Genomic DNA, 19,613 nt, shown 5'->3' on the forward strand with positions numbered 1-19,613 from the left:
AGGTGTTCTCTGGCCAGGTGAGAGACAGTCCCTCCAGCGTGTCCTGGGTTGTCCTTTAGGCCTTCACCCGGTTGGACCTGCCAGAAAAACCTCACCAGGAAAGTATCCAGAAGGCATCCCAACCAGATGCCCGAGCCACCTCAACTGGGACCTCTCGATGTGGAGGAGCAGCGGGTCTACTCCGAGCCCCTCCCGGATGACCGAGCTTCTCACCTTATCTCTAAGGGAGAGCCCAGCCACCCTGAGGAGAAAACTCATTCCAGCCGCTTGTACCCGCAATCTCATTCTTTCAGTCTCTACCCAAAGCTTGTCACCATAGGTGAGGGTAGGAATGTAGATCCAGGGCCAGATTAACACTTTGTTGTACCCTGGGCAGCAATATTAAAGGGCCCCATCATCACGACCCAAGGATCACTATAATATGGTCACATACAGAATATTTTACTGAAATATGCAGTAAATATACTCAATACTTGAATGCCTGACATCACGTAACCCGCTCAGGGTAACCTTTGACCCACCTCGTGTGGACTGACCAATAAGGAGGGGGTCTTAACTTGAGGCCCTCTCTTCATTGGTCATTCAGGGTTCATGGGGGGGGGGTCATTTTGCCTTGGCCCCCAAAATGCCTTGAAACGGCCCTGGGTGTGTGACTGAGTTTTGAAGGTGATCTGAATTGTCAGATGTATAAATATGACATGTGTAGAACTTATTGTTTTATACAGGTAAAAACGTGTAGTGGAGATAAATCTACCTACATTTTACTTTTCAACACTTTGTTTTGTTTTCTTGTTTTTATTTAACTATTTTCCTGTCCTGTCTGTCTCCCTTCTTCCTGCATCTCCTTTAAACTCTCCAGAAAAACTGCTGCCTGGATTCTTACTTTTTCACCTCATCAGTTACTTTTGAGCAGATCAAAGGGATCTCCTGACCGCAAAGAGGAGAGCACGTTTCGATGCTGCGTCAGTGAGGTGAAATCACCGCAGCACAGGTGATGAGCTCCGCAGTGGCAGAGCGCTTCAGGCACAAATAAGACAGAAAGTAGAGAACGTGCGGACATGAACGATCGTGTGTTAATTATAGTTTTTTGGTTGCGCCACTTCGAGAATGGACCGTGCGCTGGACGCAGCAGCCTGGAGCGCTGCGCACCAGCGATCATCGCTCTGCCGCTCTCTATGCTCTCTGCTCAGAAGAGTCCATAAATGATGTAATATAGGTAGAAAACGTTTTTTTTCTGGCTTCCCTGGATGTGTAGGATATCCAGCTCCCCCATAATTCGATCCTTGTTCCTGGATGAAAAACCAGACATTTTCATCAATACAAGAACCCCCCTGGACACCCGGATAGAGAGTGAAAAGTGGACATGTCCGGGGAAAACAGGACGTATGGTCACCCTAGTTTAATATAAAGCGGGAAATTACAGATAGAGTATTTAGCTTGTGCCCTGGTTGCCCAGGGCCTGGGCCCTTTAGAGTTTGTGGACCCCTGGGCAATTGCTGCCCATATGGTTAATCTGGCCTTGCGTAGATCGACCGGTAAATAGAGAGCTTCTCCTTCTGGCTCAGCTCTCTCATCATCATGACAGATTGGTACAACACCCGCATTACTAAAGACGCAGCACCAATCCGCCTGTTTACTTTGCGCTCCATCTTTCCCTCACTTGTGAACAAGACCCCCAAGACACTTCAAGTCCTCCACTTGAGGCAGGACTACATCCCTGACCTGGAGAAGGTGTTTTGACCCTCACATTTACCCTTCATTCACACCAATTGCAGAATGGATGCAGTTTCCATATGGCTTCCCGGCTGCCATTCACTGTGGTTCGTGTGCTGAACGTCTCCGGAAATCTGTTTACCCAGGAGGACAAAATGATTAGAAATTTGACAAATACATTTAAAAATATTCCTGAAAAAATAAGATGAACCATCATTTACTGTTAACTGATATCCCTGTCAATAATTAAAACAAACGCCAGCAAATATAATGCGACACGCAAATTTTTTAAGTATACTGGATGCAGTTCACGGAACAAGACACTTTCTCACTTCCTGTCTTGCTTATGTAGTTTTTTTAACTTCACGACAGTCTGCATGTGGCATCTGGAAAAAACAGACTCCATATGGAAACTTTCTGGAGCTCCGCTTCGCAGCCGGTGTGAATGCTGTGATTGGACTCAATGATTCTTGGTCTATGTGTTGGCCTTAGGGAGTCAGGACCGCTCTTGTTCTGCTTTCACTGTGAACACAGCTTTAGAGTGTTAGCTACCAGTAATCCTGAATGTCTCAATACTTTCCTTTTCCTCTAGTTTCACAAGCTTGTTGCCCAAGATCCTTCTGAAACTCCCTGCCCCCGTGTTGCCCCTTGGCTGCCCTTCTGTCTGTGAAAGGTGCTATATAAATAAACTTGTTGAAACTGTTATTTCCCAAATTTCTTGGGGTTTAGATTAAATTGAACCCCCCACAATTGTTGTTTAGGTAATAAATGACTTTTTATGGTTATTTCTAATTTCTCTTGTAGAGTCTTGTTAAAGTTTATTTACATAAATGAAATGAATAATTAGAAAAATTGAATGTGTAGAAAGTTTCGCAGCAACTGATTAAAACCAGCCAGACCAAACTGAGTACATCTGGTGGGATTCTTTGTTGACTGTGGCTGAACTTACACAAGTATATTCACATGATTCTGTCTGTAATTGAACTGGCCATGCAGAGTCAAAAACAAAAGCTGAATGTCTGGAGTGCACATTTGTTCTCTGGCTTTATTATTGCTGCGGCAGCCTTTTCTTTTTTAAACAGCTGATGACTTCCTGAACATGTTTCCAATCATTAGGACTCTATAAAGATCCAGAAGTTCACCAAATGCTTCCATCTCCTGACAGATTATGGATCTTTCTCCCTCTTCTGTCATGGCAATGAGACGAGCATTCAGGAACTTGATACTGACTGCTGATTATTGATCCTTTGAAGAGATCATGTGTTGATCAAGATAACTGTAGATCGTGTGATCATTCGCCAGCCCTTTCCTTTGACCTCCTCGAGCACTTTCTCAATGTTTACAGCCTTTTCTTACTCTAGTGATCTGAAGGTAAAGATCCATGTCCAGCAACCTTTTTTTTTGGTAAATTTTACCCTGTCTTTTCAACAAACTAGTAAACAGCTAAAGATACAGGGTTGCAACAGTCACCATTTTCTAGATCCAGACGTCTTTAGTTGTCTGCGACTTCTTGTTTTTCTTCTTGGGACTCTGGTAGTTTGTCCTAAAGTTGAAGTGGAAGCAGCCGGCTGTTTCTCCTCCAGTGATATTATTGAGTGGAGAACCTTTCTTACCAGTGGTGCTCTGTTGGAAAATGCGTGAGAGTGTAATGAATGAAAGACTCAGGGAAGTACGGTGGTTCAGTGGGACCAACAACCAGATGGTCCAATGGTTGGTTTTGGACTCCACGTTATTGGCGAAGTTTTTAGACAGATGCAAGAGAACCACTTCATTTTTTTCCTACCTCCACAATATATTTATACCTATACTAAGTTAGAATGTTATTAAGAGGCTTGAAAAAAATATTTTAAGCTAGTTTGTTCTGCAGATTTGCCATTTTAACTTCAAAGACACCATATCTAAATAAAAGCAGGATAAAGAGATCCCTTATCCAACGTCTCATTGGAGGGTAAAACTGTGAGAGTCTATTCAACTATGGACAGATTCTCACATTAAGACCCTGTACACACGTGGCTGGTATCCCACAAAACAAAGATATTTTTGCATGATTTTCTGCTAGTGATGATGAATGGCACCGAAAACTATTCTTTCAAAAACTCCAACCATGGTGGAGGTTTGCCTATTCTCTGTTGTCAGCATGTGTTTGTGGGTTTTATGTTTTGCAACGTCACTGTCCGGGACAAAATAGCTCTGAAGTCACATGTGCAAGCTGTGTTTACACTTTATTGTTTTTACAAGGTCAGGCGAAGTATAATGTCCACGGAATGTTTTTCTTTTGGCAAAGATGTTGACGAGTTTGGGAACTACTGCCACCTACAGGCTTATGCTTATGAATGTGCTTTACAAGGCGCAAGATCTTTTTTGGCCGAAAACAAAGTTGTGGGTACCCAAGTTTTTTCCTAAGTGGGTATGGGAGGATATTTGGTGTTACTAAAACCTGGCTGCGTTTGTACACGGTCTGGTAAAAATGTTCGAAGACTCAGACTGTTCTGTTCTTTTTTTTTTTTTTTTATTGTTTACTTGCTTAAAGCTTCATACTGATGCCACTTTAAAATAGAAACATAAAGATGGAAACTCAATTATTTTGTTTGGTTTTATTTCAGAAGAGAAATGAGAAGATGTTTGTGGATTGATTGTTAAACTGTTTTTGCACACACACAAAAAATTTGTCATGTTTGAAAATAGAATCGCTGATGTGCAACCATTAAATGGTACTTTTCTTTTAGACTGATTATTTGTAAAACTTAAAATTTAGAAATGGTAAAAAAAAAAACAAAAGCAAGCAGCATCAACAATGGTTGAGGTGATGCGTTTCTATTTCGTGTGAAATTCTTGGCCAGACCATGAGAGTTTGTAGGAGTTGGAAATGTGTAAGCCACGCACATTGCTCTGTGGCTGTGGTTATGTGTGTGGTTGCATTAGATTAAAATAGCGTAGTGATTTTTTTCCCCTGCATCTCTGCAAAACTCACAATGAAACAAATACAGTGTAAAACTGTTTAGTTCTGAATTCAGATCATTTACGAAGTTGCAAAACATTGAGTATGAAGTAAAAGGCGCTTGGAATTTTATTTTAGTCTCTTTTTCAAACCCTTAATGTTTGTTGGATAATATTTGTTCCTTGAATATCCAGCCCTAGGTTTATCGTAGCTTGTAGTGACAGTGAGCCACCTCATGAATTATCGGCAAAGCAGACTTCCATGAATTTTAAAGCTGATTTGATCATAAATACTGTTGCTCAATTACAGCAGAAATGATTTGCAACAGTATGAACGCCTCTGCAAACCAGCCCCTTTAGACACTGATTAGTCCTAATAAACAACCATACCATACTGCTTTATGTATCAAGCACATTTAAAAACAGCATGAGAGCTGACGAAAGGGACTTATATAGCACAGGAAGCTAAGTACTAAAAACATTTATTCAAAAGCACGCTCGCCGTCAGTTTATAGTTCATGCTTGTGAGCATGTCATGTTGTTAGTGTACACACTTAGCTTTTAAGTCAACACATGAGGAAGCAACAATGTGTAAGACCAACATTTGGTAGTGATATAGTCCTACTACTTAAACATTTTTTTAAGAAAAGGTAAAATTGTTTAAATGATATAAATTAGACAAAAAATATTTAAATGATCAAAGTTCAGCAATGAATTTATCTAATTCTACAACGAGCTTTTGTTACCTTCTGATGCTTTAGGACTAGCTTTTAAAAAGGCATATTTTAGCTAATATTCGTAGTATGTCGGACATCCCCCAGAATTCAGTTCAAACTTTACATATGACAACACAGCAAAAACAGGTCTTTTTGATTGGTTCAATAAAAACTCTGTGTTTAATCCCCACATGATTATTTTCCTTTTGGAAAAAAAGGTTTTATAACAATCATGTTAGGTTTGTATTTAAAAGTGGCGTAGGCATGGATGTAGTTTTGACCTTACAAGTGGGGGGGGGGGGGGGGGGGCAACCGGGATGAGGACCGCTGGGGTCATTACAAAAAGTTTACAAAAAATATGTATGAAACTATAGCCTAGAGGCTCTTTTATGCAATGTCAGGAATGCAGAACTGTCAAGTACACAGGTGGCATGAATGGCCAATCACACGTTGGCAAGGAACATCAGAGCCAAATAGATGAGCTTTGGATGGTTCCAATGGGAAACAGGCTTCAACACGAGCTGCTGTTTTCCGACTGGTCCTAGTGCTCAACCAGTGTCTATGTAATATAGCTTAATATTGTTTTTGGATGGTATAAAGTGCAGGAGACAAAAATTGACTTTGGAAAAGTGAAGGGGTGGGGGGGGGGGGGGGCACGTCCCCCCATGTCCCTCCAAAACTACGTCCATGGGCTTAGGAGTTGTTTTCCTTTTGCCGTGTTGCTTGAAATGCTCATCACATACATGTGGCAACCAGTAAACTTAATAATTTTGATAACCTCTGAAATGTACAATCCTGAAAAAATCTCATCCAATCATTTAGAGCTTCCCTTTCTTTCCCGTTCTATCCTTTGCAAACCCCTCCTTGTGCATGAATTCTCAGCTTTGAGCATCTGAACGGGAAGCAAAGCCAGAGCCGGGCTAGCTCTACATTAGCTCGCATACTAAATTGTTTTACAGTTATGTCGTCAAAGTGGAAGTAGCGAAGGAGACTGGTTCTGTTTGGTGGTTCTCAGATGAATTGATTAGGTCTGGGAAACGCCCGACTGGAACCAGAATGTGAGGAATCTGTCAAATGCCTGGAAGTACTGCAGCCGTTACGTAGAGTGTTACGTTCGGAGTTATGACCGAAAAGGTGCCAAAAGTGGGTTGAAAAAGTAAGATAACCTTACGTTTATATGGTATGACATTATCTGTTGCATCAAGCATAATCTTGTATTCTGGAGGTGGTGGGAGGGGCCTGAAAAAATGGAGTTTTACCTTTTTAATTGTGTTTTTCCAAAATGTTGCTTGCTTGAATGTTTTTTTCCCAGAATACCCTACCGTTAACATGAACACGTGAACTGTACCACTGTGTTGATGTCCAGTTAATGTGAATTATTGAAATGACTTGATTTACTTTTGCCAGTTCTCCACCCTGCTTTACTCCAGCTTATTTCATCATTCAGGATTGTGTGTTCAAGTGTGTTTTAGCCACGTGTCTTTTTTTGTTCTGTGTCTAAAAATGTCTAGATGCACAAAGCTGTGCAATCAGCATATGAATAGATCACATTTGCTTGGCCTAGTATGTAAGGCCACATACTTTTATGTTAAAGGTTTCAGCTCCATGTAGTCTTTATTTTTCATATATTTGTTGCCCTGTGCATCTAAATCCTCTTTGTAAATCGTATGAAATACCCAGAAGATGCACACAGCGAGCCTGCTTATGAGCTGCCGGAGATGGCAGAAGCAGGGGAAGCAACACAAAGAGATCTGATTGAAGATAATGCTTCCCGTTAGTTAAACTGTCAGAGTGGGTTGATGCTAAATAAGACCAGTCCTTTTGCTGAAATGGAGACATGGTGAGAGATTACTCATTTTTCTAATAATGGAACTGCAGATTGAGGCTGATTATATCTGCTGAGAGCTTTTTAGAGGTTGTTTTCTTGTGACGTGCTGCAGATTCTGCAGGTCATTGCTTCCAAGTGCTAAATGCATGAGAACCACTGCTGCCAAAGGCGGCCGCCCTTGTTATTCATCATCACACCTGTTAGATGGAGCCGTGTCGCACTCACAAGATGACATTGCATATTGGTACATGGAATGATTTGTCACAACCTTGTACAAAGCTCAGTTTTAAAGCTTTTTATTTTTTGCATGAGGAGAATGTGACATTTGGGATTGCACATACGTTGGAAGACTTTGAATTAAGTGTTTCTACCTTTCGTATGAGAGATAATCTTGTCTGTTTGGACCCAGTGGCTGACCTCCCACCATCTTTTTTAACACGTGAATTTATAGACCTGTTTGAGGCTTGTGTTGTGTATAACAGCTGCTGTTCGTCAGTCAGTGTTTAGACTTTTCTGTAAATTCGAGCAGTTTAACCGTGTTGTTATGAAGCTACAGTGTCTGCTTAACGTCCATTTGTGTTTACCTTACTGGGCACAGAACTGTCTCTAGTCCGGGAGAATCTGGATCTCATCATCTGTCCCCACAAGTGATGTGTTAGAGCTGCTGAAGACGAACAATGTTGGCATAGTTTTGTTTGTGACCTGATTTTTTTCTTTTTTAATGCTCCAGAAAAGGTTTGTTATAAACTTTGAATGGGACAGCTGCCTGGTTAATGTCTCACTCTAAGAGGAGATGTAAAACTGTGTGAACTATGTAACTTTGAGGGAAATTTAAAGCTAGAAAAGCAGCATAGTGCACATTTAGGATTTGTTTTTGTACTTTATGCAAAGCCAGATAATAAAAAAGCAACCAAACTGAATTTCCACATACATTCCATACGTGTGGTGACCCATTATTGATCAGAGCTATTTAATCATTGCTATTGTCCGTCCGGCTAGCTTTGCCACATTAACCAGAACAAGTGTCTCAGCATTCGCTGGTGTCCATGTTAACAGTAATTAATTAATGCATTGTAAAAATGGTCTCCCCTGCTGTTCTGTTGAAGATCTTTCTGTAAAATGAAATTTTTGTCTTTTTAGGCACCAGATGGGATGAGACATCGATACATTAATCTGTTATTCCTACTCGGTTAACCTTGCAAAGCTAAACTACAATCTCTATGAAAGGAAGAGTAAAGGAGACATGTAACTATTTTTCCTTAACTTGTAGTAGTTCTGTGGCTGAGACAGATCATGTTTGTATAGTTGTTTGCACTAAATCCCTCTTACATGAAGCAATTTCCGCAGTTTTATTTTTGACATTTTCGGTACCTTCCAAAATGAGCAGTTTCAGGGATCTGTCACTTTAAGAAAACAAGTTGGAGTTGGCCACGCCCACCCATCTCCCCACTATAAACTGAGAAGTCCCGATTTCCAGAGAGGCTCAAGCCTCTTTCACACTGAATGCAGAATGGATACAATCTGGTTTCAGTACAGCTTCCACGTACACCAGTTACACCAGCTTCGGTGCGGTGTTGGTCCAGATGTGGAGATTCAGAAGGTTTCAACATGGAGTTTATTTTTTCCCAGATGTCCCACGTGGAATGTCATTAAATTGAAGAGATCACATGAGTCAGGCAGGAAGTGAGACTTGGAACAGCGAGGTGCATCTTGTATGTTTCAAAATAATACTTGTGTCACATTATTTTTTGTTTTATTATTAATGACAAGAAAAGCAAAACCTTTCAGAGTGCAGTGCGCACCCTCAAGCTCACAGAGTCCCATTATCAAAAAGGGAACTTAAAGGTCTATTGAACTCACCATATCTCGAACATAAAACATTGTAGACACACAGTTATTTAAATGTGTGACCGCTACATCCTTTTAGTCTGAATAACCACAAGTGACATCCGTTCTGTTACTTGTGGTTCCAGAATTTGTAGACCTGACTTGTAGTTTTGCACTGCAACTGTTTGTTGGAGGTTTTTATTACCATAAGCCTGTGTGCTCCAGTGTGTCTATGTATTGCTCTTACAATTGCAATCAAGTTGGGTTAGGAGGCAGCATCAAGAGAGTCATCCCACCTTTAGTTATAAATTACAATCAGCTTAATATAAAGAAGACCTTTGCTGAGAAACCGTTTTTTACTTTTGAAAATGATCGATCACTCTGAGATTTTTATGCAAGCTGAACATGAAAATTGTGTCCTACACTTATCTTCTGCATTAGCTTCTGATAGAAAATTGACTACGAAACGCTGTGATTAGAAAAGCCGGACAGATATACATCACACTGTCACTTTCATGGACTCACCCATCTTGGCTTGTGAAAGGCTATTGTTGGTGTAGCGTCCAGGAAACAGCAGAGGACGTCTGGATTAGTAGAAGTTAACCATTAGCATTAGCACTTCCACCTCATGACAGAACTCCTTCAGACTTGGGTTATTTGTGGAGATAAAACCTTTTTGAACTTTAGTCAACTAAAACTGACCAAGACTAAAGTGCTTTTTCGTCGTGAGGACGTAAAACTAAGATGCCCGCCCAAAACAACACTGTTTTTATTCCTACTGCAGATCACTTCAAATGTATAAAAAATATGCGTGAAGGACTTTTTTTTGGCACTTGTGAGTTTTTGCATTTATTAAGCGGTCTAGTAGTTTTGCCACAAAAAGACAACAAACGATAATTTAGCCAAAAGTAGACAAAAAAGAGAAACTGTGCTTAAAGAAAACAATGTACACATCTGGTGGTTGTCTGTCCTGGGCACAGCTTTACAGTACCAATGTTTGTGCAGCTGTGTGTGTGTGTGTGTGTGTGTGTGTGTGTGTGTGTGTGTGTGTGTGTGTGTGTGTGTGTGTGTTGCCTGTAATCCAGAGAAGGTCAAGTCAACCTGCTGACTCCTCCTCCATTGCTTTAATGGGACTGAGGTAAACAAGACTGTTCCATCCTTTAGCTTGAATAACACAGTTGTTTAACTTGGATGTTTGCTCATAGACATTTAAAAACACGCTGACTGATGCCTATCATGTGGCCTGTTGACACAGCCTACTACTAAACACACACCCCTCTCCTTTGCTGTAAAAGGCACACCTTCAGTTAATTGTTCGGGTCCTAACCAAGTTGATTAGCCTGCATTATTGAGACGGAATGGTAATAAACCCAATGCAAATAGACGAGACTCTTACGTTCTCATAACTTGTGATTGCACCAGTTTGTTTATTTTCTAAAATTATGTTTAATGACATTAAAAGATGTGAAATTGGTCTTTTGCATCACTTTATTGCAGTGACATAAGAGCTTTGGCTAATTTTGTCCCCCCTACCTACAGAATTAATGTTTTTGCTTTCAGCTAAAAATGGAAAAAAAGAAAAACACTTTCTGCTTATCAACATCTGAAGAAACACAAGGAGCTGGCCGGTTAAACAGGTTCTGATCCTATTAATAGAAACAAAGTCACTCAGAAGAGTGTTTGTGTGGTTTTGTTATTAGAAGTTTTCCTTCCAGTCATCTAAAATAGATGCAGACATGTTTTGTTGTTTTCTTTGTGCTCAACTGGCTGGAGTCCTTCAGTATGTGCCTGCCTTGAGCTCCGGACACGGAAATTAGAAAACAGTAAGATCAAGAATTAATGGAGACCATAAATGTTCATCCATTGATATGGATCACTGATCTCTTCAGAGAGCTACTGCAGTTATTGTGGCTCAAGATAAAAAAAACTGAAGATTACTGAATTTATCTGTAAAATTTCTTAGAAATAGAATTGTGCTCCGAGGTTTTCGTGTTCTATTTTCAGCTTTGATTTGAACGTCGTTGAGTTTGTTCTGAGTGTAGAACATCATAATTATATTCAAGCATGAAAGTGACAACATGTACCTTGTGGTTTGTAACATATTGCTTTGACAATAAAGTGACCAACTCCCTGTTTCTGGTACATGGCGTTATTCCAGATCAAAGCTCTCTTGATGTTTCCGAGGACGCTCTAGTTCAGTTATTAAGGCCAATGTTTCTAGCCAGTTTCCCCCCTCTTGTCTTTTCTTTCTTCTTTTTTTTTAACAACCCAAACTAAATCCACGAGGGGGGGAGGGTAGAATGGAAGAGACAAGAGAGTTCATTCCAGTTTTACAGCTTCGACTCGTCTATACTTCCCAGTTCTCAGACAGTGATCGATGGGCTTAGACATGCTCTGTAGGCCAGGCTGTGGGTGGGTTAGTTCGTTTTTGTACGTGTCCTCCCTGATGATTTACTTTTGCCTGGGAAGTTTGTTCTCTCTCTTTTTTTTTAAACAACTCAAGATGCAAACATGAAAAACAGAAGTAGCGCTGTTGCTAGACAGGAAGATACCAGCATAAAAGCAGCATTCTGCCCCTTTATTCAGACAGAAATCCGATTTATTTATCTTCCTGATGAAACGCTTCACTTAGTTTAGGAAATAATTAGACTTTTTTCTGTTTGTGAAGGCTTAATATGCTCCTAATTACTGATGGATGCCAGCTGGGTTGCACCAGCCTTTTAAAACAGGGCATCGCTCCAAGATCCAATTTAGTTTATTCTCTTTTATTCCACAAAATATGCTAACATTTATTTTATTAACGCATAATGAAAAGAGAAACGTTTGGACGGGAGGAATATCAAAGAGGTGGTTTGCATGTGTTGTGGTGGAATATATTCACTTTTGGGAAGCATATGCCAAGAAACCTGAGGAGTGTAAACGTTAACCTCTCTGGAATCTGCCGTCATACAACCTTCTGTGTCATCGTTTGTTTTGGTGAGCCATCAAAACTACCTCCCTCTGTCAGACGTGACCTAAAACAGAGATTTTCTACATTTGCACAACTTGTTTTTGCTTTCCTCTTTTTCTGTATTTTTGAGATTTTAGCTAATGGCTCCAGTTTTTATCACTTAATCTGTCTGTGTGGTTTAAAAAAAAGTCTTATACTCCAATACCTCAGGAGATGCTACACACACCAAAGATAAGCTCACACTGCACTTCCTGGAAATGAAGATGATGCTACAGATTGTAAAACATTAAAGATAAAGAAAAATGAAAAAAATAAATAAAGATCCCGGTTAAGTCAAACGCATCTTATAGCGTGAATTCTAATGGTGTGTGAGATTGAATTGAAGCATTTTAATATAACCCACTGCGCAAAGACCTAGTTTGGACATCCTACAGACGCGGTCTGGACCGACAGACTCAATATAGACATGATCTGCACGTCCATGAAACGTTGACTGTTTGCAGGGAATGTTCAACAGAAATTATATTTATTCTTTTTTGTTCCTTAAACACAGGACGTTTCCCCTTAAAGGAGCAATATGTAAGGATTCTACAGAGAAATAATTACTAAATTGTCTAAATGATAAATGACCTGCACTTGTGTAGTGCCTTTTAGAGTCAGAGGACTCCAAAGCGCTTTACACTACAGTGTATCATTCACCCACACACTGATGGTGATGAACTACATTGTAGCCACAGCTGCCCTGGGGCACACTGATGGAGGCGAGGCTGCCGAGCACAGGTTCCTCTGACCACTACCAGCAGGCAAGGTGGGTTGAGTGTCTTGCCCAAGGACACAACAGCAGAATTCTCTAATGTCTACATCATTTTGGAAGGAAGGGTACATTGAACCATATTTCATTCTCAACTGGCTGGGAGTTGTCAGTTTGTCTTCTTTAGAAAAAAACTAAAGAGTGATATAGTTACTGTTTACAGTCTGAGGATGCCTTGCCTCCGGCGAGCTAACGTTGCATTTGTAATTTGACACCAGCAAACAAAAAGCTCCGCAGCTGTTTAACGAATCAAAGACAAACAGGAGCAACCAAAAAGTTATTTCATGTACCCCTAAGAAGCCACGCCATGTTTTTGTTTTCCTCCAATATCAGATAAACCAGGCTAGAGGCCAACGTTGAGCTAACTATGCTAACGGTGATTTAGAAGCAAATTGTCAGGTCTAAAAATGTCTCAGCTACATTTTCAGTAACCAGCAACTCGATATTACAGTGAAATGTGTGTGAAGTCAATAATGTGTCAATCGTGGCGTTTTACTTCCTTCAAGAAGTCGTTCAGAACTATAACAGCAAGCTAACAGCAGGACGGCTACAACCACACTTCCTCCGATGCCAGAGAAATATTACCATAGTAGGTGATCCCAACCAACCAACTCCAAACTAAACCTCCTCCCACCCACTCATGCTTCATGGACCGTTTAAAGTTTTTTGACAGAACGTTTAGTTTATTGGTTGCCACCGATAGGTGAAGAGAATTTCCAAGCAATATGGCAAATGTTCCATAAAAAATAAATCTCAGATGGTACCTTTAATGCAGTTTTAAGTACTGTCCTTCCTCTTCAACCCAGTGCATTATCCAGTAACTGTGCTGAGCTAACCTACAATTTATTCTCTTGGATTAAACAAGTTTTTGCAGACAAATATTTGCTTGAATTTAGGATATAGAACAAAAGGTGACATCTCATGATGTCTATTTGTACAAATATCTTTTTTGACTCTACGTTTGACCATTTTTAATCTCGTAATTCTTGTCTCTGCTCAACTCTAAGTTAATCCATATTTATCGAGGATTATCTAAACAGATTTTTGTGTAAACTCTCATTTTCAAAATTTTCCTTTCTTGTCAGTTTTTAGATTTATCATTCTGTTAGCATGGCTCCCGGGTAGTTTGATACCAGAGACTGGTTTCCTGTAGTAAAATCTTCTCCTGGTGTCCCCTACAAACCACCGCAAATTACATTTAATGCAGGATGCATTTTCAAGTTAATGGCCTCTGAGAACAGAGTGTTTTGCATCCATACATCCAGTAGTGATTAAAAATATCTCTGCAGTTTATGTGTGTGTTTGTGTGGAGTTTGCTCTGAGGGGAGGTGTTAGCCTTGCAGCAGTGCCTGTGTTGATGAAGGTTAGAGGAGAGGAGGCCAGCAGGATCCTGTGTGTCAGCAGCCTGCATGTGAGAAAGCGGCTGGTGGAAGTGCATCATTGGCACGTGTCCAAAAGCCCACCCCCACCACCTCAGCGCTCCCGCACGCCCCCTCTCCCTTCCTGGTCTTTCTTCCTCTTTTATTTCTGTTTGCAGTGTGGAGTACTGGGTCCCTTTAGATAGGCTGCTGGAAAATCATACGAAACAACGAAAGCTTCATCACCTAGAAGGTTTTTCAAAGAATGATCAAAATAATGCACGTTTTGGTTTAGTTCCTCCTAAACTTTATGCTGTTTCACCCTTCCCAACACCTCCCTGTTGCCCTAATGTGCACACACACACACACACACACACACACACACACACACACACACACACACACACACACACACACACACACACACACACACACACACACACACACCTTGATTCTGATTGGACTAGGGACTTTTCTTTCTTGAAACGGAAGGAGCCTTTAATCTGTCACCGTTTCTCTTCGCTTAAGGAGGGATATCTGCACAGGAAATACGTTGAGAGGGAGTAAACACCTGCTGCCCCCCCCCCCCCCCTTCCTCCTCCTCTGCCTCACTCAGTCACCAACAACCACACACAACCACACGTGTGCTTAAAAAAGGCAGACTTTTCTTTTAGGTCTGTTTGATCAACAGTTAACACCACAACCTGGGTCCAGCTGTTGAGCGTGTTACCATGGCAACACATTGGCTCATGGACTGTAAGGATATAATAGGCATTAAAAGCTGTTTAAACCATGAAATGAAGTTAAAAACATTTTTTTTGCGAGCAAAAACTTTATTTTGATTCCAGGCGTGGAAAAAGCGCTGGTTCATACTCCGGAGCGGCCGGATGAGCGGTGACCCCGATGTCCTGGAGTACTACAAGAATGACCACTCGAAGAAGCCCATCCGAGTCATCGACCTGCACTGCTGCGAGCAGGTGGACGCTGGCCTGACCTTCAAGAGGAAGGAGTTCCAGGACAGCTTCGTGTTTGACATCAAGACCTCAGATCGCACCTTTTATCTTGTGGCCGAAACCGAGGAGGAGATGAACAAGTGGGTCCGCTCGATCTGCCAGCTGTGTGGCTTCAACCAGTCGGATGACTCTCAAGGTAAGGAGCCCCTTCCTAAAAATGTGTTAAATGCATTTATTTTCTAACTGTTTTTTTTTATTAATAGCAAATCTTTAGGATTAAAAGATAAATTTTGGGCTTCTTGCAAAGAGCTGCTTATTGTCTGCAGTGCTTGAAATCCTTGAAAATACAGGTGCTGGCCAGTAAATTAGAATATCATCAAAAGGTTGAAAATATTTCAGTAATTCCATTCAAAACGTGAAACTTGTACATTATATTCATGCAATGCACACAGACCAATGTATTTCCAATGTTCATTACATTTAAATTTGATATTCATAAGTGACAACTAATGAAAACTCCAAATTTGGTATCTCAAAAAATTAGAATATTCTGAAAAGGCTGAATATAGAAGACACCTGCTGCCACTCTAATCAGCTGATTTACTCAAAACACCTGCAAAGGCCTTTAAAAGGTCCCTCAGTCTTGTTTTGAAGGCACCACAATCATGGGGAAGACTTCTGACTTAACAGCTGTCCAAAAGACAATCATTGACACCTTGCACAAGGAGGGCAAGACACAAAAGGTGATTGCTAAAGAAGCTGGCTGTTCGCAGAGCTCTGTGTCCAAGCACATTAACAGACAGGCGAAGGGACGGAAAAAATGTGGTAGAAAAAAGTGTACAAGCTCTAGGGATAACCGCACCCTGCAGAGAATTGTGACGACAAACCCATTCAAAAATGTGGGGGAGATCCACAAAGAGTGGACTGCAGCTGGAGTCAGCGCTTCAAGAACCACCACGAGGAGACTCATGAAAGACATGGGATTCAGGTGTCGCATTCCGTGTGTCAAGCCACTCTTGAACAAGAAACAGCGCAAGAAGCGTCTCGCCTGGGCCAAGGACAAAAAGGACTGGACTGATGCTGAGTGGTCCAAAGTTATGTTTTCTGATGAAAGCAAGTTCTGCATTTCCTTTGGAAATCAAGGACCCAGAGTCTGGAGGAAGAGCGGAGAAGCACAGAATCCACGTTGCATGAGGTCCAGTGTAAAGTTTCCACCGTCAGTGATGGTGTGGGGTGCCATGTCATCTGCCGGTGTTGGCCCACTCTGTTTCCTGAGGTCCAGGGTCAATGCAGCCGTCTACCAGGAAGTTTTAGAGCACTTCATGCTTCCTGCTGCTGACCAACTTTATGGGGATGCAGACTTCACCTTTCAACAGGACTTGGCACCTGCACACAGTGCCAAAACCACCAGCACCTGGTTCAAGGACCATGGTATCCCTGTCCTTGATTGGCCAGCAAACTCGCCTGACCTTAACCCCATAGAAAATCTATGGGGTATTGTGAAGCGGAGGATGCAATACGCTAGACCCAACAATGCAGAGGAGCTGAAGACGACTATCAGAGCAACCTGGGCTCTCATAACACCTGAGCAGTGCCACAGACTGATCGAGTCCATGCCACGCCGCATTACTGCAGTTATTGAGGCAAAAGGAGCCCCGACTAAGTATTGAGTGCTATACATGCACATTCTTTTCATGTTCATTCTTTTCAGTTGGCCAACATTAGAGAAACAAACATTTTTTCATTGGCCTTTAGAATATTCTAATTTTCTGAGATACCAGATTTGATGTTTTCATTGGTTGTCACCTATAAATATCAAAATTAAACGTAATAAACATTGGAAATACATTGGTCTGTGTGCATTGCATGAATATAATGTACAAGTTTCACGTTTTGAATGGAATTACTGAAATATTTTCAACCTTTTGATGATATTCTAATTTACTGGCCAGCACCTGTATTTGAATTTTCATACCTTTAAAAAGGTAAAGAAGTCCATTATTTACTTTTATTAGACAATGAACAGAAAGTATGGTTTTGACCATTTATGTGTGAAGAAATGGAAAGCCTTCAAACCTCGTCTTGAAAGGACTTGAATTAGATTTTGGCAATGGTGTAAAATGCCTGGTTTAATATTTTATAACATTTTAAATGGAAAAAAATTGGTGTGTATTTAAAATGATATTTCTAGTTGACCACTAGATTCACCGAGAAACATTTTAACCTGTTTTTAAAAATGATCTGTAACTCTGAGTGTTTCCTGCAGGCTGAGTATAAAATAGTCTCCTACCCCATCTTCCTGCATTAGCTTCTGATACAAAATAGATGGGAAAGCGCTCAGCTCAGAAAAGCTAATCAAAGTTACATCACGCTGTCAATTAGCATTCATGGCCTCACCCATCCTGGCTCGTGATGGGGAAGGCTGTTGTTGGTTTAGTGTCCAGGAAATGGATAACATCTTGGCTAGTAGAAGCTAACGTTAGCATTAGCAATGCCACCACATGACAGAATTCCTTCAGATTTGTGTTATTTGCAAAGCAAATGAAAGCAGAAAGAGTTTTGTTGTTGTTAGCCAATCAAATGCAAATTGTCCAAATATCAGGAAATGAGACACCAAATCCTGCCGTCTGAAGATACTTTCTCCTCCGGCTGACTTCTACATCCTCAAACAGGAGCATCTGAGCTTTTTATCCCCCAGAGTACAACTTACAAGGCATTCAATCCTACTCGACTATTCCTACTGCAAATGTATTAAAAATACGAGTGAACTACATCTTAAAATCTTGCCGAATAATTTGACAGTTAATTAGATAAATTATAAATATTAAATGGAACAAATTTTCTGCACAGTTCTGTTGCATGTTTTCACAAACTTTCAAGGACTTAAACATTTCTATCACCTGCATCTGCTAGTAATATTCTGAGTGTTTTTATGTCCATAGCAGGCATCTTAGTTTTCTGATATAGGTTTGCTAGCAAAGTAAGCAGCGGTCCAGCCACATGATATTACTGGCAGCGGCATTTATCCATCCTTGTTATTTGAGCGAGTGGAATAGGAATCTCGCTGCCAGATAGATGGATGCAGTGTCTGAGCCCATTTATTGATTTTCCTCCTTTTTTCTTTTGTTAAAGTAAGCCTCTGAGCTGTGTTTCTTATTTACAATAGAATGGAACTTATTATTCAGAGAATTCAAATAGGACATATTATGAAAAGCTCCCATTTTGCATATTTTAGTCCTGTCTTGTGGGTCTCTGCCTCTAAAAACACTCCAAATGTGATAAACTGTCAATACATTTTTTCAGTCTTTGGGTTTTAGGAATTATGTGCCTCAAATGAGTAATTTTAAAATGTCCCTTTTTGTGATGTCACAAATGGGGAAATTAAAGTAGAATAATCTCTCTTGGTCAGCAGGACTGTTGATGGAGGAGCAGCAGCTCTAGTCTGAGCCCCTCCTGGGTATCAGAGCTTCTCAGCTTATAGCAGCCTGAGCAAGGGAGCGGTAGTCAGGGCCAGCTCCAGCTTTCTTAAAGTGACAGTGCCCTGAAATGGCTCCTTCTGGAAGGCACTGAAACTGTCAAATATAAAACCTCCTGAAAAAGTGTTGTGTGAAAGTTATTTAGTGCAAAGAACTTCTTCAACATGTTTTGTAGCAACTATAAAACTATTATAGCTTAAGGAAAAAAGTCATAATATGTCCCAATACAAAAAATAAGTGATTCATATTACATTTTATCTCATAGCTTCCCAACTGCAAAGCTAGCCATCTAACAATGAGTTTAGAAATACTTTAGTCTAAGATTTCTGAAGTCAAGTTAAATATTCTGGCAGTGTAATAAGACAATTACACTTGGTAAGACCTTCTGAAATAAAAACATATATATATATAGGATCAAGATTAATAATCTGACACATTCTGCTCTTCCTTAGCATAACATTGAAGCATTCACGTTTTATTGAGGATCTTTCATCATATTTACTTTTAAGATAGCCCCCTCTTGTATTCCCAAACATCCAGATTGTTTTTATGCTGTTGTTTTCCCACCACCTGGCAGCTGGTGGACGTTAATCTCAGTGCACATGGTTGATCATCTGTAACGTGCCACATGTTCAGGTGTGGGATAAATAACAGTTGTGAAGAGCGTAATGAACTTCTCATCACAAACATGTCCCCTGGGTCCATATTTAGCAATTATCAAGGTCCCAGCTGTAGTTGAAGGGTGTTTGGTGGAGCTTGCTGGGTGTGGCGATGAAATTACTTTCTTAGGACGAAAGAATATTCCTAATCTAATGCAATCTGTGAGTATCCCTGCACTAGGAAATAGGTTTGACAGAAACATATTTTTGCGTGTTAAAAAAAATTAAAGACTCCTTAAATGCACCCCTGAGTACAAACCGTGCTTGTGAAACCGTCACACCAGGTCATGCTGCACGTTCTGTGCATACTCAGATATACATCATCTTCCTGGTTTCCGTTCCATTTCCCTTTCCAATGGCCATGCAAACAGAGCCTGCATCCTAT

At 40.7% G+C, this 19,613-nt stretch overlaps 1 protein-coding gene across 1 annotated transcript in view; it reads left to right on the top strand.

Moving 5' to 3' along the window:
* The window catches only part of gab2 (GRB2-associated binding protein 2), a 45,533-nt gene that overhangs the window by 4,131 nt on the left and 21,789 nt on the right, over nt 1-19,613 (top strand). Inside the window, exon 2 of the mRNA XM_015951295.3 lies at nt 14,989-15,289. Coding sequence (XP_015806781.1) covers nt 14,989-15,289 — 301 coding nt within the window. The remainder of the gene's footprint in view (nt 1-14,988; nt 15,290-19,613) is intronic.

The sequence above is a fragment of the Nothobranchius furzeri genome, chromosome 13 (assembly GCF_043380555.1).
Source record: "Nothobranchius furzeri strain GRZ-AD chromosome 13, NfurGRZ-RIMD1, whole genome shotgun sequence".
NCBI classification, from domain to species: Eukaryota; Metazoa; Chordata; class Actinopteri; order Cyprinodontiformes; family Nothobranchiidae; genus Nothobranchius; species Nothobranchius furzeri.